The sequence below is a fragment of the Bubalus kerabau genome, chromosome 8, assembly GCF_029407905.1.
Source record: "Bubalus kerabau isolate K-KA32 ecotype Philippines breed swamp buffalo chromosome 8, PCC_UOA_SB_1v2, whole genome shotgun sequence".
Classification (NCBI taxonomy): Eukaryota; Metazoa; Chordata; class Mammalia; order Artiodactyla; family Bovidae; genus Bubalus; species Bubalus kerabau.
The window spans coordinates 117248890-117276797 of NC_073631.1; the positions used below are offsets into that span (position 1 = coordinate 117248890).

At 57.8% G+C, this 27908-nt stretch overlaps 2 protein-coding genes across 5 annotated transcripts in view; one reads left to right on the forward strand and one right to left on the reverse strand.

The window, feature by feature from the left end:
- Positions 1 to 26627, reverse strand: part of SMARCD3 (SWI/SNF related, matrix associated, actin dependent regulator of chromatin, subfamily d, member 3) — a 31747-nt gene extending 5120 nt beyond the window's left edge. The window contains exons 1-2 of one of the 2 annotated variants that reach the window (XM_055591292.1): positions 26489 to 26627; positions 966 to 1177 (exon numbers count right to left, since the gene is read on the reverse strand). In XM_055591292.1, coding sequence (XP_055447267.1) covers positions 966 to 1177; positions 26489 to 26527 — 251 coding nt within the window. In that variant the 5' untranslated portion in view covers positions 26528 to 26627. Of the gene's footprint in view, positions 1 to 965; positions 1178 to 4072; positions 4709 to 26488 lie in introns of those variants that run through there. The other variant, XM_055591291.1, reaches the window with a different exon arrangement.
- LOC129659673 (translation initiation factor IF-2-like) lies at positions 5382 to 11734 on the forward strand. Of its 3 annotated transcripts, XM_055591293.1 has the most exons (3): positions 5382 to 7686; positions 9475 to 10182; positions 10664 to 11734. In XM_055591293.1, the coding sequence occupies exons 1-2, from the start codon at positions 6799 to 6801 to the stop codon at positions 9550 to 9552; spliced, it is 966 nt and encodes a 321-aa protein (XP_055447268.1). In that variant the 5' UTR covers positions 5382 to 6798; the 3' UTR covers positions 9553 to 10182; positions 10664 to 11734. The 3 variants fall into 3 exon arrangements, 2 of the variants coding, with proteins under 2 accessions (XP_055447268.1, XP_055447269.1); XR_008718173.1 differs by lacking the exon at positions 9475 to 10182; XM_055591294.1 differs by lacking the exon at positions 9475 to 10182 and having other exon boundaries at positions 10667 to 11734.
- Positions 26628 to 27908: the final 1281 nt, after the last annotated feature.

Below are 27908 nucleotides of genomic sequence, written 5' to 3' on the forward strand. Positions count from 1 at the left end.
CCCCCATGTGGTGGTCTCAACCACTGCCCCCATCCCTGGCCAAAAATCTATTCAAGGCTAGACAAGCAGGTTTCACTAAAGGGCTGATTTGTTTTGAAGAAACTCTCTCTGTGAAACTCTCCAGTAATACAAGATAAATCAGGAACTCTACAAAAGAATGACTCACTTTGGAAAGAATTCCTCATGGGCTTCCTATAAATGGTGAATTTTCCTTGACATGTAAAAAAAATATTTAATAATGAGGTAAAATCCATATTGCACCTTTTATAGGACTCCATCTGGTGTGCAAAAGGAAGCATGTGTGTTTGGCTAAACAGTGAAACCCACAGGGGTATCTTCCTTGCCAGGCACCAGCAGGGGCTTTTGGGGGTGCCACCGGCTGGCTCAGACAAGGAAACAGGCTGGCCCTTGGTGGCTTGGGGGCAGACCCAATCCAGAAGACAGACCATGGCAACTCCTCAACATTTGAGTGCCTAAGAATCACCAGAGAGCGCCAGGGGGCAGAGACTGCCCACCCATGGGGCAAATCCCAGGCTCTCCCGCCACTGGCCAGGGATTCAGATTAAGAAGATTCGGAGTGGGGCTTTCGAGGAGTCAAGCCAGGGGTGCTTCTGAGGAAGGTGCACTGGACAACCGCGCTAGGAAACGCAGTCTAAAGCTCGGCCCTGAGCCCTGGTGCCACAGCCCCGCCTCCATCCCCCGAGAACCAGGGGACTGGGGTGCAGAGAGGGACAGAGCAGGTGACAAGGAGAAGGACGCGACGGTCACCGCCTGTCTCCACCGTGTGGGCACACAAAGGAACCGGGCCAGTGCCCCCTCAGCCCACCTCCTGGGAAAGCATCCCACCCGGGACGCCTGCTCCCTGCTGACCCCTCTTTGCCCGGGCTTCCCACCCCGTCCCTGTGGGTCCCGCGTCCGCCCCCTCCGCTCTGGTCACCGCCCCCCCACCCCCCACCCCCGCTTACCTGCGGCTCCGCGCGGGGGCGGTGGGCACCGGCTGGCCCTGGCTCTGGGCCTGGCTCTGGCCGGGCGGGGGCGCTGCTCGCTTGCGGGCGGGCTCCATGCCCGCGGGGGCCAGGCCGGGTCGCACGGCGGGGCTGCCCATGTACGGGGAGCCCGGGGGGCCCATGGGCGCCCCCTGGTGGGGCATCCGGGCTCCAGACGGCATCCCGGGGCGCTAGGGAGGGGGATGGGGGGGGGCGTGAAGCAGACACAGGCGCCCGGCGGTCAGAACCAGGGCTCCGGGCTCCAGGCGCGCGGAGCTGCGTCTCCCCCCCCGAACCCCGAGACCCCCGGCCCGTGACCCTGCTGCCGACGGCGCGATGCCGATGGGGCTGGGAGGGGTGGGGAGGGGCGGGGGCGCCGGAACCGCGCGGCTTTGGCGGAGGGGGCGGGGGGGGGGGGGTGGCTTTGCGTCTCGCTGCAGGAAGCTAACTGAAGCCAGGCAACTAACTGCACAGGGCATCGCCAGCCTCGGATTTGCGGAAGGTGCCGCGAAGATGAATATTAATGGCGCCTTTCAACCTTTTCAAAGGATGCTCCTATCCACACGCTCCTCTGCAAGACGGACTGAGGGGGCCTTCTATCCCCACTTGACGGATGAGGCAACCGCGGCTCAAGGAGAGAGGCAACCTAGCCAAGGTCGTGCAAGGCCCTTTCCTGAGGGGCCCGGGGTTTGTGCTCTCTGCTGCTTTCGTTTAGTTCAGGGCTGGGCTCTCTTGCTCCGGACTTCTGCCGCCTGCCTTCCCGTTTGCCTGCTTCCCAGTCCATTTCCAGGGCGGTCCTGCCTTCCCTGCCTTCAACCCACTTTCCTCTCTGGGCACCTTCTTTTGACCCCTCGGTCCCAATCCCCGCCCCCTTGCTCTGATTCCCAGCCTCTACCGTCAGGGGCTTGGCTGAATTAGCCCACCCGCATAATTTACTCTCAAGGTGAAGGCTTGGAGGTACGGCTAGAAGCAGCTTGAGGGGCTGAGGTCAGACCTCACCAGGATTCTCCCATTCAGGGGGGGCTATGAGGCTTAACTGGTGATGGGTGGTCCAGAGGGCTTGGGTAGGTCAAAAGGATGGACATTTTCTCTTATATCTATCTCTCCCTTCCTGTCTGCCTGAATCACCAGAGATGGCCCCATCCTACAGACTACAACTACTCCCCACCCTACCCCAGTGAGGTCAGAAGTCTGGGTTCCCAGGGGGCCACAGGGAGGCAGGTGAGGCAGGTGTGTGCCCTTGCCGCTACCTGGGCGCTCAGCCGGAATATAGATGACAACCCAGTGCATCGAGTGAAGTGTCCCACAGACTCGTAAAACCTCACTTATCCCATTCCAGAAGAGGGGCTGGGGAGGGCCCAAGGGGCTGTCAATCGGAGGGTGGCCAGGATGTGGACAGGGGCCAGGAGAGCAGGAGGGAGATCAGGGAGCCACGGTTGCAGACCCCGTGCCCCTGTTATACTGTCTGAGCACCACCCACTCCACCCCAGGGGTGCAGCTGCTCCCCAGAACAGGGAGGCGCCCTGCCCCTGAGCCTAGTGAATCTCCTCGCACTGTCCCCCCCCTCCCCCGGTCCCTCCTGCCCTGTGCTGTGTCTAACCCTAACCCCCAGCCAGCCAGCTGTCTCTGCCCATCGCCGCCTCGGCAGTGAGACCTGCCTGTCCATGTGTCTGCCTCCCCCGCCCCACCTGACCCTGTCACTCACACCTCCAGGGTGGTGGCCCAGAATGGAGCCCAGGCCCGCCATTCCCCGCCAGCACAGACAGGGCACTGGGAGTGGGGCTCAGGCCACCCAAGAACTGAAGCACTGAGTTGAGTTAAAAAAAAAAAAAAATCCACGTGTACAGACTCTCACTCCTAGATGGGCCTTTTATTGGGACACCCCAGGCAGCAAGATCAGGGCTGGTCATGAGGCTAACCAACATGGGGACCCCTTGGAAGTTAGTCCAGAGACCCATGGGCCTGGAGGACAGGCTGCTTTGGGAAAGCCCCTTTCCTCATCAGCTGCTCTCCCATTTAACGAGGCTGGTGGTACTCACTGATCTGCTAAGGAGACCCCAAGAGGGAGGCCTCCAGAGCCCCTAGAAGGCTGTGCTGGCCAGCAGGGATGGGTGACCTGCCCGAAGGGCCAACATTCTAGGGGCTCTGGCCTCTCTTACTGAGAACGTGCCTTCCTTGGGGTTACAACCAAATTTGGCCATAGTAAACCTGACTGCTTCCTTTCTGCCCGGCTTCAGCACCGGTGGCCGTCCCAAGTCCTGGAGCCTCTGCCTCTCCTATGCCACAGCCCTTCCAACCCGTCCCCACCCCCTCAGGCCCCCCGGGCTCGCTCAGGCTCCCGGTGGGCCTTCTAAACCTGCCCCTTTGGTCTCCAGGCCTCTAGTCCCTGACTCCAGCTCTTCCTTCACACCTTTGAGGCGTTAAGGACATCAGCTTCTGGCGGTGGAGGCTGCCAAAGGATCCTCAGACCCCTTAACCTGGGGTCTGCCCCTAGAGAGGGCCTCTCTCTGGCCCGGATTGGCAGAGGCCAGGGGTAGAGCCCCAGAGCCCTCAGCCCAGATGCAAAGGTGGTTCAGCCTCAGAGCTTCCCACTCACAGGGCCACCAGGGTCACCTGCTCCTTGCTCCCAAGACACTGTCCCAACTGATGAACAAGCAGCCCAGCACAGCAATGCCAATTCCCACCCCCGACTCCCAGGGCAGGGGTCGCACCTGGGCCCCACCAGGAAAAGAAGGGAAGACAACCCATCGGGTTGTCCCCACAGGGGACCCACCCACCCACCCACTTTGGGGGAGACCGTCCCCAAGTTCTACCCCCAAGCCCCTGACAGGAACCCAAGCAAACGCCTGTCTTCCCCGCCCCGGGGCACCCATCCCCGGCCAAGCCGCCTGACGACGTGTTCGGGCGCCCCTGGGGCGCGCCGGCACGGGGCTGGGGCCGGGCCCGCTGGGCCGCGGCGCTCCCGCTAGAGGGGTGGGGTGGGGTGTGGGGGGAGCGGGAGCCCCCTCCCGGCCCCTCCCGACCTTCCCTCCATTCAGCCCGAGCCAGCTCGCTCGCCCTCCCCCGCTAACTTTTCCCCCACTCACCACCCCATGGACCAGAAACTCAAAAAGTTTGCTTTTCGTGGCTTTGCGCGCCCCTCCGGCAACTTCGTCCGCGGCCATCGGGGTGGGCTCAGCGGCGCCTCTCACTCTCTCTCTCTCTCTCTCTTGCTCTTTCTTTCCCTTTTCTGCCTTTTTTTTTTTTTTCCTCCAACTCTCCCCTCTGAGTCCTGCTGGGCTCTCTCACACTTCTACTCGAGCGGAGTGGGGAGGGGGCCCCTTCAGGGCTGCCCTGACGGCCCACGGCCCACGCCGCCGCCGCCGCCGCCGCCCGCCAGCCGCCGCGGCTGCCGCATTCCTGCACTGATAAGACAGAAATAGTCCGGCGGCCCGGGGTCCGCCTGTTGACTCGGCGGGGACGGAGAAGCCTGCCTTTCCCAAGCCTCGCCGGGCCCAAACAGCGCAGATAAGCGGCGAGGCTCGCCGGCCAGCGCGGCTCCGGGCCGCTGGGCAGCGGCGCCGCCTGCCCGAGGCCGCCCGAGGGCCGCGGGGAGGCGGCGGCGGCGGCGCGGGGAGGGGACGCGAGGGGAGGCGGCCGGGGGGCTCGCCGGCCACCCGGCCTCTCTCGCCGCAAATAGTTTTTCGCTTAGGGAATTCGCCGGCAGGGAACAGGCCGGGAACAGGCCGTTCCAACTTTGCCCCCAAGTGGCTCCTGCCGCATTTCTGAGGCCCTTTTCCCCAGAGACCTGGCAGGCCAAGTAGGGAAACATTTCGCTGGGAAGGAATCCGGGGTGGGTGGAGGGGGTGGTGGTGGCGGGGGGCGGGAGTCGATCCCGGAGGAGGCCTTTCTCCGGCACAGGGCGGCCGTGGTGGGTGTGCCCCGGAGGCGGTGTGCCCTGCAGTCCATAGATGTGTGCGCCCTTGTCTCACCGCCGAGTGTGTCTGCACCCTGGTGTGGGCACGGCCGGTGGCCGTGGGTGTGGATGTTTACGTGCGTGCACAGATAAATGCCTCCTCTGTGTGCCTCCCTCCACCAGAGCCTCCGGTGTGCGCGCGCGCGGGCGGGCGCGGGTGCGTGTGTGTGGCTGGACACGGTCTGTGTTTCCCCGTTCCGGGTGTCTATTTCGGGCTATGTGAGTCTTTGTCTCTCTGTGACAAAGTCGAGGCAGTAGGGGAAATTTCGGAGAGAGGGAGGTGGGCCAGGCTCGTGAGAACGGGAAGGGAAGCAGTGGGGGCAGGCAAGGAACTGGGGTGGACGGATGGGTGGGGAGGGGGAGGCCAGCGCGACCTGACGGCTTTGGAATGGGGTGGGGGTGGGAGCGGGGGACCTGCAGGAGCTGGGGCGCTGGGTATGGTAGGGCCAGCCTCTGGACCCCAAAGAAAGCAGGGGTAGGGGTGGGGCCGTGAGGGAGCCCCAGAAGGGGTGGTATGGAGGGAGCTGGGGTGAAGGAGGGACAGGAAACAGGAGAGGCAAACCCTGCGAGTCCCCAGGCTGGGAGCCCTGGCCCCGCCCACGCCCCAGAGGCCACACCCTTCTCCCCGCCTCCGGGAGGAAGCGCCCCAGGGTCTTTGGGACCAGAAGGGGTCAAGTTTTTGCCTCCAGGGGCTGCACTGTCCGTACCCAGGTGAGGGCGGGGCAGGGCCCTGGGGAATTTGCTGGAAATTTTTATTCGAGGTTAGATCCTGAAGACCCAGCGTACACTTTTTTATTTGAGGTTAGATCCTGAAAACCCAGCTTGACCTTCAACCCTTTAGAAAGCCGTCAGAGGTCGGGACCAAGAACCCAGGGAGTGGCTCTGCCTAGGGAGTCTTTTTTTGCCTGCAGCCTAATTTCCTTGGCCCCCTTGTGCTTCTGGCTGTCACTGTCCATTTCAGTGCCCACAGCCAATCCCCTGAAGGGCTAGAGAAGGCAGGTGGTCCAGGCAGCTCCTCCTCTACCTTACCAGGGACCTAGAGAGCCCCTTCCTACCACACCTCTACCCAGGCTTCCCCCACACCCACACTCACAGATAATGGGTCCTGGTGGGTGGGAACGGGTGGTTGTTTGCCACTGGCCACGAAGGTGGCTGCTGGTAACCTGGGGAGGTAATCTCTCCAGTCTAACTTCCAAAACCCCTCGCTCATTCCCATCGCCAAGGCTCTGCTCCTGCTATTCTTTTGCCTGGATCCCTGAAAATGCTTCTCTACTTGTCCCAATCACATTCATACCTTAAAGCCCGTCTGGAGCCCCACCTCCTTTCCTTGGTTCCACTTCCATGCACAGATCTTTCTATTCTGTGAATGCCCATTACCATCTACCCTGGCCATGAAATGGCACTTTGCTGCTGACTAATGTCTCATGTGCCCTGAGTTTCATGTGTGTTATGTAGAGTTTTCCAAATGGGCTGCAGCCCCATGAAATCTGGGGCTGGTTTTCAGGTCCATTGTCCCCCCGTGCCTGCACACAGGGACTAGACCTGACCAATGCCTACTAACACTTGCAACCACCCAGAGCTCAGTGGGCCACTGGACAGAGCTCATCCTCTGCCTCTTACCTGAAGATGTGAGTCATCAAGGGCACCCCACCTCCTGGTGGGTGCTTCTAGCAGGGACATGTCCCCCTGGGGGACAGGGACAAGGGCAGACGCCTCTAGCTTTGTGTAAAGCTTGGAGCTCTCAACTCTTGGGGAGGCCTTTGGGAGAAAGAAGACAGCACAGGAGGTAGATGGGCCCAGTGGGCACACTTGACATTTGTGAGGGGCTGGTCTTGGTGGTGGGCGAGACTGAAGGAGATGGTCAGGCCAAGGAAGGGATCTGGTGGTACTGAGGGGAGGGTCACTCAAGTCGACAGACAACACCTTCCTGGGCCACCCCAGGCCCAGGGCCTTGCCCTGCAGCCCCTCTCTGGAAGGCATCCTTACCGACACAGAGACAGCAGATACATAGTGCATATGTGTCCCCCGGGGCACAAGCACCAATGCAAAGGCCAGAGGAACAAGGAGTCACATGAATTTGCACCTACAGGCACAACTCAGTCACGATCTGCCCACTCACAAGGCCCTCACCAGCAGACTGCTTTTACAGGGGCGACCCCAGGTGTGCCCCCACCCCCGGGGCGGGGGCTGCCTTCAGACCAGAAAGCAGGGGCGCCAGTGTGGGTGTCCCGGGGCCAGGACTCCCATCTCACAAAGGCCAGGATCCTCAGGGCTCAGCCCCAGAAGGGCGCTCAGCAAGAGCCACGCCGCCTGCTGGCTCCTGCTTCCCGCCCCGGGTGGGCAGGAGGGCCCCGATTTCAGCGGGCAGGGTGCCCTCCTTCCCAGCTCGACACGGCCGATGGGCCCAGGCCGCGCTCCGGGCAGGCCGCGCGCGTGTCCGCCCGGAGCCGGAGTCCCCCCTGCCGTCCCCCCATCTCGCCTTCCCTTGCCGAAGCACCACCAGTACCAAATGGCAAAGCGCCTCTCCCCGCGCGCGCGGAGAGATGCGCCGCGACCGCCGGGACGGGCTCGGCAGCCTCCCCCCTCTCCACGGGGCACGAGCGGGGGGCGGCCGGCGCTGGGGGGGTGTGGGGGTGGGCACGGCCCGGCCCGCGGCCGCCCTCCCTCGCCCTCGCCCGCCCGGGGAACCGGGCAGCGGCGGGAGCCGGCCCGGGCATGCGCACTGCTGCCTCCCTCGCGGTGAAGGTCAGCCCGGGGCCTAGCTGCGGGACTCAAAGGCGGCGGCGGTGGGGGGGGGCGGGGGGATGCAGCCGAGAGACTTAACTCTTTACCGGCGGGAGGATGGATGGACACCGAGGCTGGGCCGGGGCGCTCGGAGGGTCCCACCCTCCCGCCTTCCGCGGGGGGTCCCCGCGGCGGGCACACGGCTGGGGGTGGGGCGGAGGGGGCAGGACGGGAAGGAGGGGCAGAATGGAACGAAGGAGGCTAGGAGAGGAGGGAAGCCGATCGGGAAGGGAGGACGGCCAGGGAGGAACAAAGGAAGCCAGGCTGGAGGGGGAGACCGCGTTCCACCGCCCGCGTCCCCGTATCCCCAGCAATGAAGGTCTCCTTAGGGCCATGAAATTACCCCCACAGACTGTGTGTGCGTGTGCGTGTGTGTGTGAGAGAGATTGAGAGGGAATGAAGTGAGACCACTGGATCAGGCTGAGGACCCCTGATTTTCTGTGTTCTGGCCCACCCCTAAACCCAGCTTCCACTTTCTCCGCTGGTCACTAAACGCCAGGGCATGCCGGGGGCGCCGAGAGGCAGCTCTGATACAGCTGACCTGCCTGGCCCAAGCCCCAGGCCCCCAGGAAACCTTGGCTAGACCTCAGGTTCTGGCCCAGTCCCCAGGGCTGGGCCAAGAGGAGTCTGCACCCTACGCCCCACCTCTGGTGAGGGGCTTCCTCCAGCCAGCAGGCAGGACCTTGGCAGACCAGACCAGGGGCATGGCAGGCACAGTCCTCCCCCTCGTCCTGGCTACTCCCCCCAAGCCCTTCTGAGGCCAGAGTAGCCTCCCTCCTCCTGCAAGGATGTTTCTGGGCCCAGGACCTGCTCTGCGGCTCTCCAAAGGGGCTGTCCGTCTCCGTGGGACGTTGTCTTTCTGTGTCAGTTTTGCAAACACACACAAGAGAGACAAATATGATAGAAAGAAGAAAAAAAAAAAAGTAGGGTGCCAAGACTGTCATGTGACCTTGGGCAAGTCACTGTACTTCCCTGTTCCCTGGACCTCTGGGGCTCAGACGGAAGGCCCATCTGGGATTCACAGCATGTTCCCTCACTCCCCTCAGGGCCACCATTAATCAGGTTGGGCTTCTCCGGTGGCTCAGAACGGTAAAGAATCTGCCTGCTATGCAGGAGATGAGGGTTCAATCCCTGGATCGGGAAGATCCCCTGGAGAAGGGAATGGCCACCCACTCCAGTATTCTTGCCTGGGAAATCCCATGGACAGAGAAGCCTGGTGGGGCTATGGTCCGTGGGGTCGCAAAGAGTCCGACACAACCAAGCAACTAACACTTCTACTTCCTGTAGCAAAAAGCAAGCCACACTGGCCTGGACCCATTCTGAGAGGATAGGTGGGTCTGTGGGGTGGTGTTTCTCCAGGATGCCGAGGGGCGCTATCACTGCCCCAGATGGCTCCCACAGCCTCGGGGGTACAACCCAGGGCATAGCTCTGCCAGAGTGGGGGAGCGGCAGGCAGGTAGGTGTCCCACAGAGCCATCTTTGCTCCCTACTCATCTTCCAGCACCCGTCTGTCTGGGTAGATTCAGTGGCAAAAGCAAGAGGGCTCCAAGCAGAAGGGGGCTTCTCCCTCTCTTTCTTGGGGAGTGGGGGTGTAGGTGCCTACCTCACTACAAAGCCTGGGGAGACCCTCTCACACTCCCGAGGGGCTGCAGCCAGCACTCTGCCCTGCTGGCACCCCGGCCATCCTCTTTCTTGGTGGACAGGGGCCCCATCCAGCACTTCTGATTTCCTCTCCTGTTTGTCCCACAGCTGACACCAGGAGAAGGTGCTGGTGGCCAGCACCCCAGCCCTCACCCCAGGAGGTTAAGCTCTGCTACAGGGCTCTGACCAGGGGGTTGGACGGAGTCCTGCGAACCACTGCATTCTGAGGCTGGAAATGTCACCTGAGTCAAGAAAACTGATACCAAAAAAAAAAAAAAAAAATCATCCGTACTTCCTTAAAGGATTTTTTGGGAAATTAAGCCAAGTGGTAGCAGGCAGTGGAATGTACAGATAAAATGTCCAGGGGAGTCACCCAGGGCCAGTTCTCCAGACCTCTGTAACTCCTTTAGGAGGGAAGGGTGAGCCCTGCTCACAGGGTCTGAAAGGGCCCCCTCTCCTCTTAACACTAAGGTGCCATTCTGCCCTGGTGTCCCCGGGCCAGGGTGGGGGGCTGCCTTCCTGCCGTAATGCCTTTTGTGTGCCCACTGTGTCCGGAGTCATCGAAAGGCCCAGACTCCCCTCAATTCCTGCACCCTGGGACCCCCAAGGCTTTGTGCACCCCTCTTCCACAGCCATCTCCCAACCCAAGTTCTTCTCCATGTGGGCTGTCATAGGAAAGTGTCCAATACACTCAGCCATTTCTGTGAACATCTGTTTTGCCTTCTTGTGGCAGAAACCACTGAGTAACGACTCCCCCTGAAATTTTCTGTGCAGGGCAGTGGTATTCGCAGAGTCCGCCTTGCCACTGGCCTCCAGGTGGGTTAGGACCCTCCTTGCCCCTCGCTGCTGCTGCTTCCAGACCCCTGGCTTTGCATCTTACCTCCATGGCGCCTTCTTTTCTGGAGCATCCTAGCTCCTGGCTCACAGCCATTCCCTCTGTCACCCCTGACCTCTTCCTGCTGCTTTCCCAGGTCCTCATGGACAGTCCCTCCCACACGTCAGGGCTCTGGGTTCCTGGGCCGCCTCTTCTCCAGCGATTCTCTGCCCTCCCTCAGTCACTCATGCCAGCTTCACCTCTTGCATCCTTGTCATTCCAGCCCCACCACCAATCTCAGCCTTACACCCCACTCTCTGACCACCATCTCCCTGTCCAGCTCCCTGACATCCAAAGTCTGTGATGCCACTGGAACTGCTGGTCCGTTTCTCTGACCTGCACCCCTCATCACAAACACACCCTCTTACACTTACTCTTTCTTATTTTTAGTTATGGTAAAACATACCTCTATGGTTTTTCCAGTAGTCATGTACAGATGTGAGAGTTGGACCATAAAGGCCGAGCACCCAAGAATTGATGCTTTTGAACTGCGGTGTTGGAGAAGACTCTTGGGAGTCCCTTGGACAGCAAGGAGATCCAACCAGTCCATCCGAAAGGAAATCCACCTTGAATATTCACTGGAAGGACTGATGCTGAAGCTGAAGCTCCAGTACTCTGGCCATCTGATGCAAAGAGCCGACTCATTGGAAAAGACCTTGATGCCAACTCATTGGAAAAGACCCTAACCCTAACCCTAACCCTAACCCTAACCCAGATTGAGGGTAGGAGGAGAAGGGGGTGACAGAGGATGAGATGGTTGGATGGCATTACCAACTCAGTGGACATGAAATTGAGCAAATTCCAGGAGATGGTGAAGGACAGGGAAGCCTGGCATGCTGCAGTCCAAGGGGTCCCAGAGTCCGACATGACTTAGCGACTGAACAACAAAAAAACATACATAATGTAAACTTTACCACTTTTACTTCCCTTGCACATACTCTTGGCGCTCTTATTTAAGAGTTAAACCGGCTTTATCAACCCCTCCCCTGCACTCCAGGACCTGATGTGGCTGGAGAAGACATGCCACTACAATGACCTGGCCCAACTGTCTTTTCTGGAGCTCAGACTTCAGCTGGCCTCATCTTGCCCACTGGCCCCCTCCTTCCCTAAACCATCAGGTCCTTCCCCGCTTTCAGTCCCCTATGTGAGTTTTCCACATCCTCTCTCTCCTCCAACCTCCTCCTCTCTCCCAGCTGATGCTCTTGCTTCTCACTTCCCGGAGAAAAGAGAAGCTTCTGAAGAACTTCCAGAGATCCCACCATATCTTCCCACCTCCCGGCAATCGCTCCCCTGGTTCCTGCAGCTGAGTTCTCTGTGCTCCCACCTAAACCCGGCCATCCCCCTGCATATGAGCTGCTGTCCCCCGTCTGGCACGCTCCAGGCCATGGCTCCAGTGCGTCAGCCCCGCACCATGTTCCTCTTCCCTGCTCCACAATCATTCCTTGGAGATCTCATCCATCACCCCGTCTTAGAGTTGTAAATACCTTCTCTATGTTGACAACTCTCCAAGTTTTCCTCCAGCCCATTTTCTCTCCCAGTCCTTAGACTCACGTAGTGTCTACTCACACACTGTCAGTTCCACCTGGATCTTGAATAGATTCGCCCACAACAAAACCCCCGCTCTCGCACCTCAAACATGGCTCGCTGCCCGCCCTCCTCACCCTGCTTCCCACTGCTCCAGCCCCCAAGCTGGGCACATCCTGGAATCCTGTCTTTTTCTCCCACCCCACATCCAATCTGAAGGCAAGTCTTGTTGGCTCTGCATCCAGAACCCAGTGTTTCTCGCATCTCCATGGCTCCCAGCCTGCTCCAACCCATGAGCAGTGAATAAGCTGGCTTCCAACCTGGCCCCCAGTGGTCTACCCTCAACACACAACCAGAGGGGTCCTTTAGCAAAGGGAGTGAGATGCCATCACTTCTGCCCCCACAAACTCCCCCCATCTCATTGCCAGTGAGGGCCAAGTCTGGGGGTCCCAGGACCCAGTCCCATTGCCCCTCCCAGCTCCCTCTGTGTCCTTCTCCTGCAACCCCTCCCTCTTCTCTCCGCCCCGGCCAGACACCCCAGGCCCTCGACACTCCTGAAGCTTGGAGCCTGCTGTTCCCTCTACCAGGAACATGCTTCCTCCAGCTAACACTGTCGCCTCTCTAAAGTCCTTGTTTGAATGTCCCCCTCTCGATGGGACACTTCTGTCCACCCTGTTAGAAGCCTCCCTTCCCCCTCTCTCTCCCCCCTACACATTCTTATCTCTTTCATCCTCCTGGGTTTCTTTCCGAAGTCCTGAACACCTTTCTTTGTCCTGTATCATCTACTTATTTAGTACGTTAGCCTTTCTCTTCTCTTTCCCCCATTAGAATGTAAGCTCCACAAAGACCAGGATCTTAATGTCCTATATGTGGATAAATCCCAAGTATCTGGCACATGGCAGAGACTCCAATATCTCAGGTATTAGGCGCTCAATTGTGTCCAACTCTTGCGACCCCATGGACTGTAGCCCACCAGGCTCCATGGAATTCTGCAGGCAAGAATACTGGAGTGGGTAGCCATTCCCCTCTCCAGGGGATCTTCCCAACCCAGGGATCGAACCCAGGTCTCCTGCATTGCAGGCAGATTCTTTACTGACTGAGCCACCAGGGAAGCCCCAATATCTCAAAGGTGTGAGTAATGAGAACCCACTCCAAGTCTACTCAAGATTTCCAGCGTGTTTCCAAACGCTGGGTGGTGTTACAATCTGTGCTTGAGGTTAGCAGGATTAACAACAACATCAGCTCAAGCACTTTCATTAACTGGTCTAACTGAAAGGTCTAACCGTCCTGTGGGGGCTGGGATTCCCTTTCTAGAGATGAGGAAAAGGAGGCGCTAAGAAGGTATGTGACCTGCCCAAAGCCGCTATGCTGTTCTAGGGCTGGGACTGCAGAGCAGGTCTCCCAACGTCAAGGTCCCTCCCTGGCTTCTCTCCTTCATCTCAATCTGCCTCTCTGGTGTCCCTTCATGGAGAGCCTTCCTGCTGGGGACACACACACACACACACACACACACTCCTCCACCTTCCCTAAACACCTGTTTTTTAAAGAAGGAAATCAAGATCCCCAGAGGCCTGCACATTTAAGCTGAATTACCCTCAATTATCTTTTAAAACTCACTCTCCAAAAATCTCAAGCAGAATGTTTCAAACATTGGGAATATAAATTCCAGAAAACTTGCCATCAAGGTGTCTAAAATTCATGTCAATGTGTTGGAGGAAGTTGCGTTAGTTCCTGTGTATGAATTACCTTTTAGCCAAAAAAAATGAATCCTAATTAAACTCTGAACAGGCCCCTGGCTCCTTGCTCCTGTGGGTGGATCAGTGGACCCTTCAGCGGCTTCTCCTGGCTGGACAGATGGATGCATATGTGTGCATCCATGGAACTCCTGGCTGGGACCCACTCACATGGTCTACCATGTTGGGATATCTCCCTGTCCTCCAGGAATCACCCCAGGTGCTTCCTTTGGGAACACGTGGTTACCTGCCCATAGGCTGTGGGCAGCCCCAGTGTCACCTCGTCCTGCCTTCCTGATACCACTCAATGGTCATGGGTGTGGAGAACTCACAGGGTCCGATCTGGTCTAAGAAGGTAGGAGAAATGATCCGAGCAAAAGGCAGAAGTCTCCATCTGTGTGCAGAGGGCCCGAGGATTCTTGGGCAACCAGGCAAAAGTATGTGGGATTGAGAGACAACGGTCTGGGAAGCCCGCCCGTGATCAAGGACGTCATGGTCAAAGCCAGGCTGGCCCCCTCCCATGTCCCCACACAGCACACCCCGGACATCTCTGGGGCTCAAACAGCTGCTCATGAAGCCCCACAATGGGGCAGACAGGGGGAGACAGAGTGGGTGGTCTCAAGGCCTGGACCTGATTGGGGGATCACTCCTGGTTTCCGCAAACCTGTGTAACAGGCCAGCAGGTGCCCTCACCCCCGACCTGTATAGTGAATCCCCTCCAGGTAGCCCCTCGGCCTGCCCTGACCCATACCCTTCTCCCGGATCTGGGCACTTGCCTGGGCCATGGCAAGCCACTCTGTCCTGGGCCAGAGCTGTGACCATGGGGCCTTACTGCCCTGCCTATTGCTCCATCTCTTCTGGAGTCCTGTCCTCCCCCAGGCCCTGAACCTACTGCCCTGGGTGAGGTCTCTTGCAAGCTCCTCAGAGTGATGACTCCGAGCTTGGACTCAAGAACGGGGCATCTCACCTGTGGCAACTGTGGACATTTAGGGGCTGGATAATGCTTTACTGTGGGCTTCCCTGGTGACTCAGATGGTAAAGAATCCACCTGCAATGCCGGCAATGCAGGCTCGAGCCCTGGGTGAGGAAGATCCCCTGGAGAAGGGAATGGCTACTCACTCCAGTGTTCTTGTCTGGAGAATCCCATGGACAGAGGAGCCTGGTGAGCTGCAGTCCATGAGGTTGCAAAGAGCTGGACATGACTGAGCGACTAACACGCACACAATGCTTTCCTGTGGGGCCGTCGTGTATTGTATGATCTTAGGAGCATCCCTGGCCTCTATCCAATAAATTCTACCAGTACGCTCCTCTCCCCACCTCTAGACACTGTCCTTTGTCCCTGGAGGGTGAAACTGCCCAGGGTTGAGAATCACAACTCTAGAATCAGACAGACTTGGGTTCATGCCTGGCTCAGCCTCTGCATGACCATAAATAAGTACAAGTCACTTGACCAGTCTGAGCCTCATTTTCCCCGTCTGCAAGACATGGAGCCCATCACCTAACTCATGGTGGATGTGAGGATTAAAACGAGGTCATATATGTGGGCAGACCAGCACAGCATCTGGCGCAGAGTGAGCTGTTAATGAAGCGCCTGCTATTACTAGCTTCCGACGCTAAGCCTGCGGGACCTTGTGGGCTCAGCCCCTGCCTGACCTCTGGGTCCTGCTGCCGACCACCCCCCAGCTAGGGGACTGCTGAAGACAGGAGCCCTCAGAGCCCTCAGCTGCGGGCCATCAGGAGTCCCACAGGAGGGTAGCCGTGAGAGGTTGGCCAGGCAATTATTCACAGTGGCCAGAGAGCCACAGGGGAGTCTGGGTTCTACCCAAACCACTGGAAGCTTCTTTGACTGGAGAATGACCATGAGTACACAGGGTGGGAGGGGCTTCAGGGAAGGAGGGAAGACATTGAGAAGCCACCACGAGTAGTGAATCAACTGGAAGGAAACCCAAGAGGAACCCATAAGGCTGCCTGTCGGGTCCAGGGAAGCTGAGGTTTGGGAGCTGCTGATGGAGGCATCTGAAGGACACTCGGGGCCTCCCGCCACGCCCCCGACCCCTGCCCCCTGCTCCTGGCCCCTTCCTGTGTCCAGTGAGCCCCCGCTATGTGATGTCTTGTACGAGGTACCGTTGATTCACACACTGGACACAGCCTCGGCCCCCAGGACTCTGAGTTTGAGGACTGAGTGGGAACGGACGGGGCTGAAGGCATGGACAGCATGGAAGACGGAGAAGTGCATGGCAGCTCCTGCCACCGACGGCGAAAGCCGCAACGCGAGGAGGGGGGAGCAGAGGACCAGTGCACCTCACCCCAGAGCTCCGGGCTTCCTTGCGGAAAAGATCAGCAAATGCCCCCGAGAGCGTCCTCCTCGGAGGGACTGTGGCCTGCTGGGGCTGTTGGCCCTGGTGACAGTGGTAGGGCCATCAGCAGCCACAGCCAGGCCCCAGGGTGATGGTGAAATCTGTGAGTTTCTGGGAGCTGCACCCAAACCCTGGCACAGACAGTGGGGGCACCAGGGCTGAGCAACGGCAGAGCTGCCCGAGGACGGGCTGTGGGTACTGCTGAGCCAGGTACCCACAGGGTACCAGACTGCCCGCGTATCTGTGGAAAAGAACAGCTGGAGGCCTTCCACCACCTCCGCGTGTTCCCACGCAGAGCCGGGTGCGAAGCTGGTGTCCGGCAGCCAAGAGGCCCAAGGGAGTCCGTGGTGGCAGCAAGTCAAACTGTTCCTCGGGGCCCTGGTTCCTCCTGTGGTGGGTGTGACCTAGGTCACCTCCTGGAGGTTCTGGCCACCCAGCACTCATTAACTCCCTTCTCATAAGATAGGACGCTACCTTCTGAACGGGCTTCCCTGATGGCTCAGTTGGTAAAGAATCGGCCTGCAATGTAGGAGATGCGGGTTCAAGCCCTGGGTCAGGAAGATCCCCTGGAGAAGGGAATGGCTACCAATATTCTTGCCTGGAGAATCACATGGACAGAGGAGTCTAGCTGGACAGTCCATGGGGCTGCAAAGAGTCAGACACGACTGAGCGACTAAACCACCACCACCACCACCTTCTGAAGGCAGCTCTCAAAGTCCCCTGTTATGGGAAAATGGCGTCCCCTCCCTCCACCCAATTCCTTTGCTGGAGACCCAACCCCAGTACCTCAGAATGCCATCTTTAGAGATGAGGTCTTTAAGAAGGTGACCAAGTTAGAATGAGGTGGGTCACTAAGGTGTCCCTAATCCAATATGGCTGGTGTTATAAAACTGGGGAGGTTATGACAGAGACAGGCAGACACAGAGACAACGTGAGGAGACATAGGCGGAAGGCAGTGGCCTACCAGCCACGGAGAGAGGTCTGGAGCCCAGCCTTCTCTCACAGCCCTCGGAGGGAACCAGCCCTGCCCATGTCTTGGGCTTCCAGCCTCCGAACTGTGAGAGAATGCATTTCCATTGTTAAAGCTGCCCAGTCTGGCACTTGGTCTTGGCAGGTCTAGCAAACTTATCCTCTCAACACTGCTCCTCACTATTCCTTGGGCTCCATGCCCCCGCACCCAGCCGCCCCCCTCACAGCCTCTGGTTTGCCTGAAGCCACGGAACACAGGGTGCTCAGAACAGTGTGCTTAAATAAACAACGAGGTCCTACTGAATAGCACAGGGCACTTCATTCAATATCCTGGGATAAAGCATAATAGAAAAGCATAGGAAAAAGATGGGAGTTCCCTGGCGGTCTAGTGGTTAAGATTCTGTGCCCTCTGACTGCCGAGGGTCCGGGGTCAATCCTTGGTCCAGCAAGTAAGAAAGCCATGTGGTGAGGCCAAAAAAAAAAAGGATGTGTATATATGTATAACTGAATCACTTTGCTGTTCAGCAGAAATTAACACAACATTGTAAATCAATTCTACTCCAATAAAAAGTAAAAAAAAAAAAAAAAAAAAGAGTGATGTGCTTATGAGCAGAACACAGGGCAGGCCCTGGGGGCTGGAAGACCTGAGTCTGAGTCTTCATTCCACCACCTATCGATGGGAGGACAAAGGGCCAAGCTCTCTAGCCTCAGTCTCTTCGTCTCTAAGATGGGTTCAGCATCATCTCCCCTCTCTCACTGCATTATTGTGAGTAGGAAAATGGAAACAAGAGGACACGTGTGAAAATCCTCTAAGTCACAGAGGACTGAATGAAGTCCTCACTGTTCACAACACAGCACTCTCTGGTGAACACCCGCCCCACTTTGGCCTTGTACCGAATTTCCTGTCAATTAAAAACTTGACTCCCTTTCTACTTTGTAACGAAACATCTCTCCCCATCCCATACTTCTAAAGTTGCCTTTTTGGATTCGAGGATATTCCTCTTGTAAGAATTAAGCGGTTATTCCAGCTCAAGAGCTTTTGGATCTCAATTCTTTTATCCAATATATTTACCTCCCCCCGCTTGCCAGTTGAGCATCATTCATAAATCCAGTGAGTGGGACCGTCTCTCTTCATCCAAATCTTTATGGAATGTACTGAAAAATGCACAGGACAAGTCCTCTCTCCAAATGATCTACACCCTGTTGGCTTAGCCCTCAGTTGGCAGCAAATTTACTCAGTCACAGTAATACCCAGTGATGTGCTGGAGTGTCATGTTGGTAGTTTAAAATCAGCTCCGGTAGAGTATTTATACCACAGAAATTAGCAGATGATACAAATCAGATTTCAGCTCCCCCTTCCCACCCTGTCAAGAACCAGTTGTAAATATTCACTAGCACACTGCATTCAGGCCACCTGTGTGTGTCTTACTCAAGCTACTGGGAGAAACTTTGTCAAGTTGTTTGGCCTCCAAATGAACACATGAATCTTTATGGAGCTTAACAGCTGATAAAACGGTTCAATATTCTTGATTTAATTTGGTTCTTTCAACATCCCAGGAAATGAAAAGTCTGGCTTTTGTGACCCATTGGACTGTAGCCCACCTGGCTCCTCTGTGACATTTTTCAGGCAAGAATACTGAAGTGGGTTGCCATTTCTTTCTCCGGGGGATCTTCCTGACCCAGGGATTGAACCAAGGTCTCCTGCATTGCAGCAGATTCTTTACTTGCTGAGCCATCCACGAATAGGTTTACTATTAGTGAAAAGTGAAAGTGAAAGCCGCTCAGTTGTGCTCTGACTCTTTGTGACCCTATGGACTATACAGCCCATGGAATTCTCCAGGCTAGAATACTGGAGTGGGTAGCCTTTCCCTTCTCCAGAGGATCTTCCCAACCCAGGGATCAAACCCAGGTCTCCCACATTGCAGGCAGATTCTTTACCAGCTAAGCCACAAGGGAAGCCCAAGAAGACTGGAATGGGTAGCCTATCCCTTCTCCAGGGGATCTTCCTGACACAGAATTGAACCGGGGTCTCCTGCATCACAGGCAGATTCTTTACCAACTGAGCTATGAGGGAAGCCCCATTAGTATACCCATTTTAAAGATGAGTAACATAGGTTAATGATTGACTTAGAGCCAGACGGCCAGTAGGGGCTCAAATGCTCATGTTCTGATCTCAAGGTCAACGTTCTCCTCCGCTCATCATCTGACTGCTCCCTCACCCCCGCTGGTTGTCACAAGCATCCTGAATTCCCCCAGCACCCCCTGCTCTGGGTTTACAACATGGACAAGTCGACAGGGAGCATCTCCAAGGCTCCGGCCCTTCCCATCAGCAGCATATCTCTGAGAACTGATGAATGATGCTTCTCTGCCTGGGAGAAGGTCCTTGAGTGTTTGACAAGACTCTGCATTTTGTTTCTGATTCACTGATGATAGGAGGCCACCTAAAGTGACAGCAACCCTTCGTGCTGTGTGTCTCAGACTGGGGCCCCCTGAGAAACACCAATGTAGGTTCAGGGCCTGAAGGCTAGAAGAGATGACAGGTGACAGGTGACAGGGTAAGGAAAGCTCGAGGTGGATGCTGCAAGCTGGGAGAGCCAGACAGGCTTCACTCAGCCCACAGTGCGTCTCAAAACACTTTTAAAAAAAACCTTAAAAGTGGGAAGCTTTCATATAAAAAGCCAGATTCTCAGAATCTCTTAAAACACTGGAAATCTGGCAACACAGATGGAGTTGAGGGGCTCTCTTTCTGAAGGGGTGCGAGCTGTACAATACACAGCATCCTGTTCCCTATTTTAGGGGTTGGTTGAGTCTCTCACACCCCTAGGGCATGCATGCGTGTGCATGCTAAGTCATGTCCGACTCTGTAACCCCATGAACTGTAGCCCACCAGGCTCCTCTTCCATGGGATTCTCCAGGCAACAGTATGGAATGGGTTGCCATTTCCTCCTCCAGGGGATCCTTCCCACCCAGGGATCTGAACTGGCATCGCCTGCCTTACAGGTGGATTCTTTACCAATAGCGCCATGTGGGAAGTCCATGTCCCTGGAGACCCAGCAATCAATGGGAAGTAGGGTGGATCTTGCAGACCATGACAACTAGCCTTTGACCCCTGCCTCAGAGCTGGGGTGAAAGGGGTCACGTATAAAGGGCTGGTTGCTTTGCCCTTTGGGGGCTGCGGTTTGGGTCATGGCCCTTCTGAGGAAGCAGTGGACAGAACTCAGCTGGGACTCTTCCCTGACCACTGGGACGTTCCCTAGCCTCTGTGTACCTCAGTTTCCCATCTTAAAAGTGGTGATGATCATATTTAACTCACAGTGTTGTGGTGAAGATAAATCAGTTAAGCCACGGGAGAGTCTGCAAACCCCAATAAGCCCTCGGTCTACACTGGCTGTCCTAGTCTGACTCCAGCCTGCTTCCCCTACTTCCTTCCTGAAGTCGCAGCACTGGGCCTCAGGTGCTGCGAAGAAAGTGGGGTCTGTCCACCCCCCAGGGGGCATATTATCTAAGACTGTTTTCTCCTGAAGGAATGGGCCTGGGTAGAATGGGGGTAAAGGAAAAAGCGAAAGCAAGAGTCGCTCAGTCGTGTCTGACTGTTCAGGACCCCAAGGACTGGAGCCCGCCCCCAGGCTCCTCTGTCCATGGGATTCTCCAGGCAAGAATACTGGAGTGAGTTGCCATTCCCTTCTCGGGGGGAGGGAGGGTATCTTCCCCGACCCAGGGATCGAACCTGGGTCTCCTGCATTGCAGGCAGGTTCTTTACCATCTGAGCCACCAAAATAGGGGGAGGGGTGATAAAATTGGGGCTCAGAGGGGAAACTGAGGCAAGCAAAAGCAAAAGCACATGATGCACCTGCCGGTGGGGGTAGCGGGGAGTGGGATTCTCAGGCTGGCGGACGTCAGCCTCCCCTCCCTCTACTCGGGCCCGCCCCCACCGGCAGGACCCTCCCCCGCGCCGGCATCGCCTCCTCCAGCCCACCCACCTGGGCCCGCGCTGTTGATTCAGCTGCGGAGACCGGAAGGAATCTGTTTGCAAGTCCAGGACAGACGGAGGACCACACTTTTTTTTTCCAGCGAAAAAAGTCATGAAAGGCCAAGAAGGCAGGCCTCCTAAAGACTGCGTCCGGCTGGACGGCCAGATGCTGCTGGAGAGATGGCGGAGGCTCACAAGGTAACCGCACCTAAGTTCTCAGAACCGACCCGGAGATGCCCTTCTTGCTGGGGGGTGGAGGTTGCGGGGATTGGGATGGGGGGCGTGCGGAAAGCCCCCGGGGCTTCTCGCTGACTCCAACACAACCCGCGGCAGTAAGCACAGAGGGCTGGAATCTACGGAGACACGAGTCACCATAGCAGTGCCCTGGGGTCTACAGACGACACCTGGAGGCGGCACAGCGCCCAGCATCACGTTTTAACCCAGCGGTGATGAGGGGCCGAGGCCAGCCATGGTGTGCGGGCCTTGAGCAGAGAGCTCGGTCTGCAGCATCGCACTGAACCTTTCTTGACGAGGTAGTAAGCCTCGTGTTAACTGCAGACGCTGAGCCTGAGAGCTAAGTGCTTCTGCCCAGGTCGGCTGGGGCAGGGACCGGGCAGAGTTCAGTCTCTAAGAAGGCTTGGGGGACCCGGAAGCCTATGTGTCCTGCTCTCCCAGTGGGCGCCAAGGTCCGAGCAGCCGGCACAGGCCCCCAGGTAGGGACTGTCTGAAGAGACAAGAGCTGGACGTTCCCCAGAGCAGATGCAGGGCCTGTGGGAGAATTGCCTCCAAGCGGCTGGAGGCTGTCAGATGTCGTGGAAGCAGAGGGCAGAATTCAGTCTCCAAGGAGGCCTGTCATGGAAGCAGAAAAGGGGTCCATCCTCTGTAACTCCAAGGGCAAGACCAAGGTTGCAGGAAGAGCCTCCCTCACCACAAAAACGACTGAAGAGGGGATGGATTTCCTGGATCACAGTGAACAGGTTCTATCTGTGAGGGACTGCCCCAGGTGTGGCCCCCGGAGCAGCTCAGGTGTTGGCAGGTCAAGGCGGGCAGGCCGGGAAGGCCCACCCTTGGGTTGTGGGCGCATAGAGAGTGTGGGGTCAACAGTGCAGAGGGATCTCAGGCTTCTTTTAGGGTCAGCTGTCAGGGCCACCTGCTCTCTCCTACTGCCTTATTCATCTGCTCATTCATTCAAGAAAGTGAGAATTCCCTGGCGGCCCAGTGGTTAGGACTCTGCCCTTTTCACTGCTATGACCCAGGTTCAACCCTTGGTCAGGGAACTAAGATTCCCCCAAGCTGCATGACCATAAAAAAACACATAGTTTTGTGTTTTTTTCCCCCAGCACTATCCTGAACAAGAGCCTGGCAGGCTGCAGTCCATAGGGTCGGAAAGAGTAGGACGTGACTGAAGCGATTTAGCATGTACGCGTAAGACATAAGAAGGTGGAACTTGACACCTCAGGTGGGGAGAGAGTGCCCCTTGAAGAAGTGGTATTTAAGTCAAGACTTGAATGCTAAATCCCTGGCATCTGTGTCTAGCCCTCGGAGGGTTCAGGACCTGGGGGTAAGGGTGTGTGGCTGGTCCCTTCCCGTACCCAGGCTCAGCTGTCGGGCACACATACTGGTGGTGGTGGTGGTTTAGTCGCTCAGTCGTGTCCAACTCTTGTGACCCCATGGACTGTAGCCCGCCAGGCTCCTCCATCCATGGGATTCTCCAGGCAAGAATACTGGAGTGGGTTGCCATTTCCTTCTCTAGGGGATCTTCCCAACCCGGGAATTGAACCTGGGTCCCTGCTTTGCAGGCAGATGAACTGATGGAGGTCTTTATTTTCCTATGAGGATAATCCCCTTCCCCAAGAATGTGACTCTGTACTTGATTCCTGATTTTAAATAGACTTCCCTGCTGCCTGACACATACTGGAAACTGTTGTAGATACTAACAGGCAGTGCATCCTTCCAGTTGCTCTAAGTTTTATCTTTGGATTGAGCACAGTTAGCAGGACTTAAATGGCCGCGATGTTCTGTCAGCCCTTGGCTGCGCCCGAGGAAACTGCTGTGGAATTGTTGAGGATGTCACTAAAACTGTCACACAGGATTCCCCTCACATCACCTCACGGGAGACACTTCTCGGGGTCTGTGGGCCAGAAATCATAGTCTTTGGGGGGCAAATGGTTAGGTTTTTGTCTTACAGGCAACTGTAACTGCTTACATTTGCCCTGTTATAAGTTTAACACTTAACACTGCCCTGTGACACCGGGCCTCCTCCCACTCACCTCACCCTGGGCCGCAGCGTCCCCTCCCCGCCCTGCGGTCCTCTGCCCCGGGCCCCTCACTCTGTGTGTCTTTGCAGACCACCTCAAGCTCTCTTGGAACGAGGCGAGTGCATCTTTCCTGCCTGCCTTTCCCTCACAGCTTACTGCGAGTGCATCTTTCCTCCCTTGCCCTCCCCTCACAGCGTACTGCTCCTCACTCCAAGCCCCAGAATGTTCTTCCGTCTGGAAAGGAAGGCCGACACGGGAGATGATCCAAGTTTGTTACATTCCAGTAAAGGCATGGACAGCCACAGACTCCTGAGGCGATTTCTCACATTTCCTGGAAGTGAGTTCGGGTGACAGAGAAATGGGTTTCACAGCGTAGGAAGCAGATCGAGACATAGGTCGGGCTGAGGATGTCCCACACAGCCATGGCCGCCCCCCACAAAGTCTCCCTCATCTTCGGTCCCCCAGACCCCTGTGAGGAACTGGGGGTCTGCAGGTCCCACACAGCTATGGCTGTCCCCCCACAAAGTCCCCCTCAGCCATGTCCCCACAGGCCCCTGTGAGGAACTGGGGGTCTGCAGGTCCCACACCGCCATGGCTGTCCCCCCACAAAGTCCCCCTCAGCCATGTCCCCACAGGCCCCTGTGAGGTACTGGGGGTCTGCAGGTCCCACACAGCCATGGCTGCCCAGTCACCCTTGGCCGAGTGTCCCCCAGCAGCAGCTGAACCCTCTGGCGCAGCGAGTCAAGAGGGCTCAGAATCCAGCCCAAATCAAGGGCCGTGTGCTCATCCTGAGTGTCTGTGGCTCTGGGTCCCCCGGTGACACCTCTCCAGGTGACACCTCAGCTCATTACTTCCGCGCTCACAGCTCACTGACAACCAGCTCTCACTTGCAATCACACTGCGGGCATTTGGGGTGAAGACAGCTCCAGCTGTGCACGCCTGGCCCGCCTGCCCACCCCTCGCGCCGTCGAGACGCTCGCACGGGCCTGTCAGCATCCAAATGACAGCACGTGCCCAAGCCGCCGGGCGTCAAAGCCGGCTCCCTGCCTGCAAGTGCACACGCAGAATGAAGGCCAATTTTATGGTAGTGCAGTGAAAGCCGTTCAGTTGTGTCTGACTCTTTGCGATCCCGTGGACCGCTATGGAATTCTCCAGTGGGTAGCCTTTCCCTTCTCCAGGGGATCTTCCCAACCCAGGGATTGAACCCAGGTCTCCTGCATTGCAGGCAGATTCTTTACCAGCTGAGCCACAAAGGAAGTCCATGGCTTTTTTTTATGGTAATGGGGACTCCAAAATATAACGCCAGAAACCCCACAGCATCTCACTCCTCACCACCTTCATCACGTGGGGAGGTCAGAGTACCCAACTCCCCAGGAGTCTTAGACTGAACCCTCGATTCACTGCATGACCGGGGCCTCTCGGGGACCAGGGGTCACTAAGGTGCACTTACTGCTCCCAGAGCCTCCTGACCCCCCGGGGTCTTCTCAAGCCTCCCCTCCCTCTCCACCCACCCCTTCAGCTAGGTGACCTCCTCTGGTCCTCTGGGAAAGGCCTGGAACAGCCCAGGGCACCCACCTACTGCTGCTGGGGACCCCCTTAGGGATTATCTCAGTGCACCCCAGAGCAACTGCAATTCACGAGGATTCACCATGTGGAGGCCTGGCTCTGGGGTACCTGGGAAACTCGGCTGACTTCCCATCAACCAGCCCCACATTTGACCTGGCCTCCACCTTCAGATGCCCCAGAACTTCAGAGCTGCCTGGGAAGAATGTATTTAGTAGACTAGCTCACACCTTTACAATCCAACCCCACAAACTAAGGAACACATTCGCCCTTAACCTTGCCAGTGGTTAGGTTGCAGGATAGGGGGTCAACATTTGTCTGGGGGCCTGGATGAGCTGCACCTGTTTCCGCGGTGACCAGCACCAGGTCATGGCCTCTCTGCCACCCAGTGCTGCTCCATCTCTGGGCCAGCCAGGCTGCCCCTGCCCCATACCACCCCGGGCACAGCCTACCAGAGGGGTGCAGGGTAGAGAGGGGCAGGACTGCCTTGGACTTCAGAGCAGTCCAGGCAGGAAAGCAAGTTCCTCTGCTCTTTCCGAGGGAGGAGAAGCTGAGACTAGCACTCTTATTTGGTCCACCCCCTACCCTCGCATCACCAGTCTTCCCCACCTTCCTGTTCTCCCAAAATGAAAGTCGCTCAATAGTGTCTGACTCTTTGCGACCCCATGGACAATTCTCCAGGCCAGAATACTAGAGTGGGTAGCCTTTCCCTTCTCCAGGGGATCTTCCCAATGCACGGATAGCACCCGGGTCTCCCGCATTGCAGGCAGATTCTTTACCAGCTGAACCACCAGGGAAGCCCCCTGTTCTCCAAAGCCTACTTCAAATCACCCTACTTAGGGCACTTCCTGTGGGCCGGCCGGCCAAGTCTGCTCCCTCTGCTGGACTGCCAGCCTGAGGGCAGGGACTGGGCCCTCACACCTCCAGGGCCCCCGACAGCACCTAATCTGTTACCAGGTGATGCCCACTGGTGAGGCTAGACTGGGAGAGCTCAGACTGGGCTCCAACCCCCTCCCATGGATGGTCTGGGCTCTGGGGCAGGCAGCCTTTCCATGCAGTGCCTCAGTGCTTCCTTCTGGACCAGGGACACCACCCTGGGACTAGCCAGGCTGTCCCCCTCTCTGCCATGGTGCCGGGAGGAGACTCAGGAGGATCCAACTCACGTGCAACGGGCCTGAGAGCACCCCTGAGCCTGGGCCTGCCTCGTGTCAGCACGGGACTATCCGCCACCAGACACCCAACAACAGGGCGCCACCATCACCCCTCCCGCCCCAAACAAAGCCCTGCCTGGGGCTCAGAAGGCTTGAAGACATGCGCCCTAGCATGTCCGGGGTAGGTTTCCAGGGCCCAAGTTGTACCGCAGCTCAGCAGGTTCCCCTTGGCTGCAGAAAGTGTGTGTGTTTGTGGGGTGTTATGGGCGCATGTGAGCACTCACACACAGGTGAGAAGCACAGAGGTGTGTGTCTAGGGGGGATCTGGGCACAAGCCAGGAGGAAGGAAGAAGGAGGAAGTGGGACAAGCCAGAGCCCCCAGACCATTTTCACATGAAGCAAAAATTTGGCTTCAGGCTCACGTATCCCTGGCTCCAATGGCCATGCAAGGCAGGGCCCAGGGACGGCGAGAGGTGAGGGACAAGATGCAAGATGTATCTTGTATCGGACAAGATACCCCCCGAGCAAGATGGGTGGTAGGGGTGGGCGGGGGTTGTGGGTAGGGGGAGCTGGCAGCAGGGTCTGGGCAGAGGCTCTGGCCCTCGCAGGGCATGAGAAGAGGCACTGCCAGGGGCCAGATGGGGGCGGAAGTGCCAAGAGGGGGCCGTGGAGTGTGAGCAGAGGCCCAGCCACTCCGGGGCTGGTGGGGAAGGCAGAGCCTACCTGTACCACGGCGGGCGGGTGCTGAAGGCCTGCGGTCATAGGTGGCAGGGTCCTGCAGCGGGGGACTCATCCAGTGCCCCCTTGGTGCCCGCGCCCAGAGCCTACCGTGCCTGCAGCACCAAGGGCCATTCTGAGGAGGATCTGAAAGAAGAGGGCAGTGGGAGGGGCGGCCCAGACCCTGAGCACAGAGCAGACTCACAGTGGGCCCGAGGAGGTGGGGGAAGATGCTAGAGGGGCCCATGTGTGGGGCATTCCCTGGCACGGTCTGGGGAAGGCAGGAGGTGCACTGAGCAGGAGCCAGCCCGGCTGGGTGGTCCAAGAAGGACTGGTGTGAGAGCAGAAAGCTGTCGGAGGCCAGGTCCTCCCGGCAGAGTTGGGAGGATGAGAGCAGAGAATGCAGGCAGAGCCTGGGCCCTGGCAGGGGAGGCCAATCTGGGAGACTTGGCAGAACGGAAAGGTGGACTGTGAGCCAGGATGGGAGCTGGATGCCTTCTGGAGCTCAGGCCCCATCCCAAGGGAATCCTGGGGGTGGCCAGCAGGTAGAGCTGACCTGCTCTGTACTCCGCTCAGCTCACACTGAGCCCTCCCTGTGTGCACAGCCTTCCTGGCTTCACTCCCACGCGAGAGCAGGACAGTTGGGAGCGGGGGTCACTATCAGGGCAGATGGTGGGGTGTCGGGGGGCAGTTCGGTAAGTATTGGGGGGGCTTGAGAGCAGTTGAGGATCATGTGTAGGTGGTGTTGGCCGCAAGGGTGAGGAGGAAGGGGAGGCAATGAGATGGGGACGATGCCAAGAGGGGAGACAATACCAAGCCAGGGCTGGGAGGAGGTAACCTGCGGGAAGGTGGGAGACAGCGGGACAATCTGAATGGGGGACAGGTGTCCAGGCCAGAGGATGCCAAGTGGAGACAGGGAAGGTGCCAGGCAGGCAGTGGGCAGGAAGGGAGATGTCAGGCTGGGGAAGGAGGGCAGGTGCCAGGGGGGGAGTGGGGAGGAGGCAGAGGGTGCCAGTCAGGAGCAGCATGAGGAAGTGCCAGGCGATGGGGAGGGGTGTGGGTGCCAGACACAGGGGAAGAGAGGAAGGTAGCAGGCAGGAGGGTGCCAGGCAAAGGGAAAGAGGGGAAAGACAGGGGAGAATGGGGAGGTACTGGGGGGGGGTAGGGAAAGATGCCAGGCAGGGGTGAGGAGGAGGGAGAATGCGAGGGGAGGGATGGGAGTCTGCCAGGCATGGAAGAGGTGCAAGAGAGGGAGTGGGGGAGGTGCCCCGCAGGGGAGGGAGAGAGTCGGGGGAGGGGGGGGCGGTCAGGAAAGAAGGAGGGGAGGAGGAAGAAGCAGAAGGCGGCTGCCAGGTAAGGGGAGGTGCCAGGCAGGGGAAAGAAGGGAGGTGCCAGCCGGGGGTGGGGGGGACAGGGAGATGCCAGG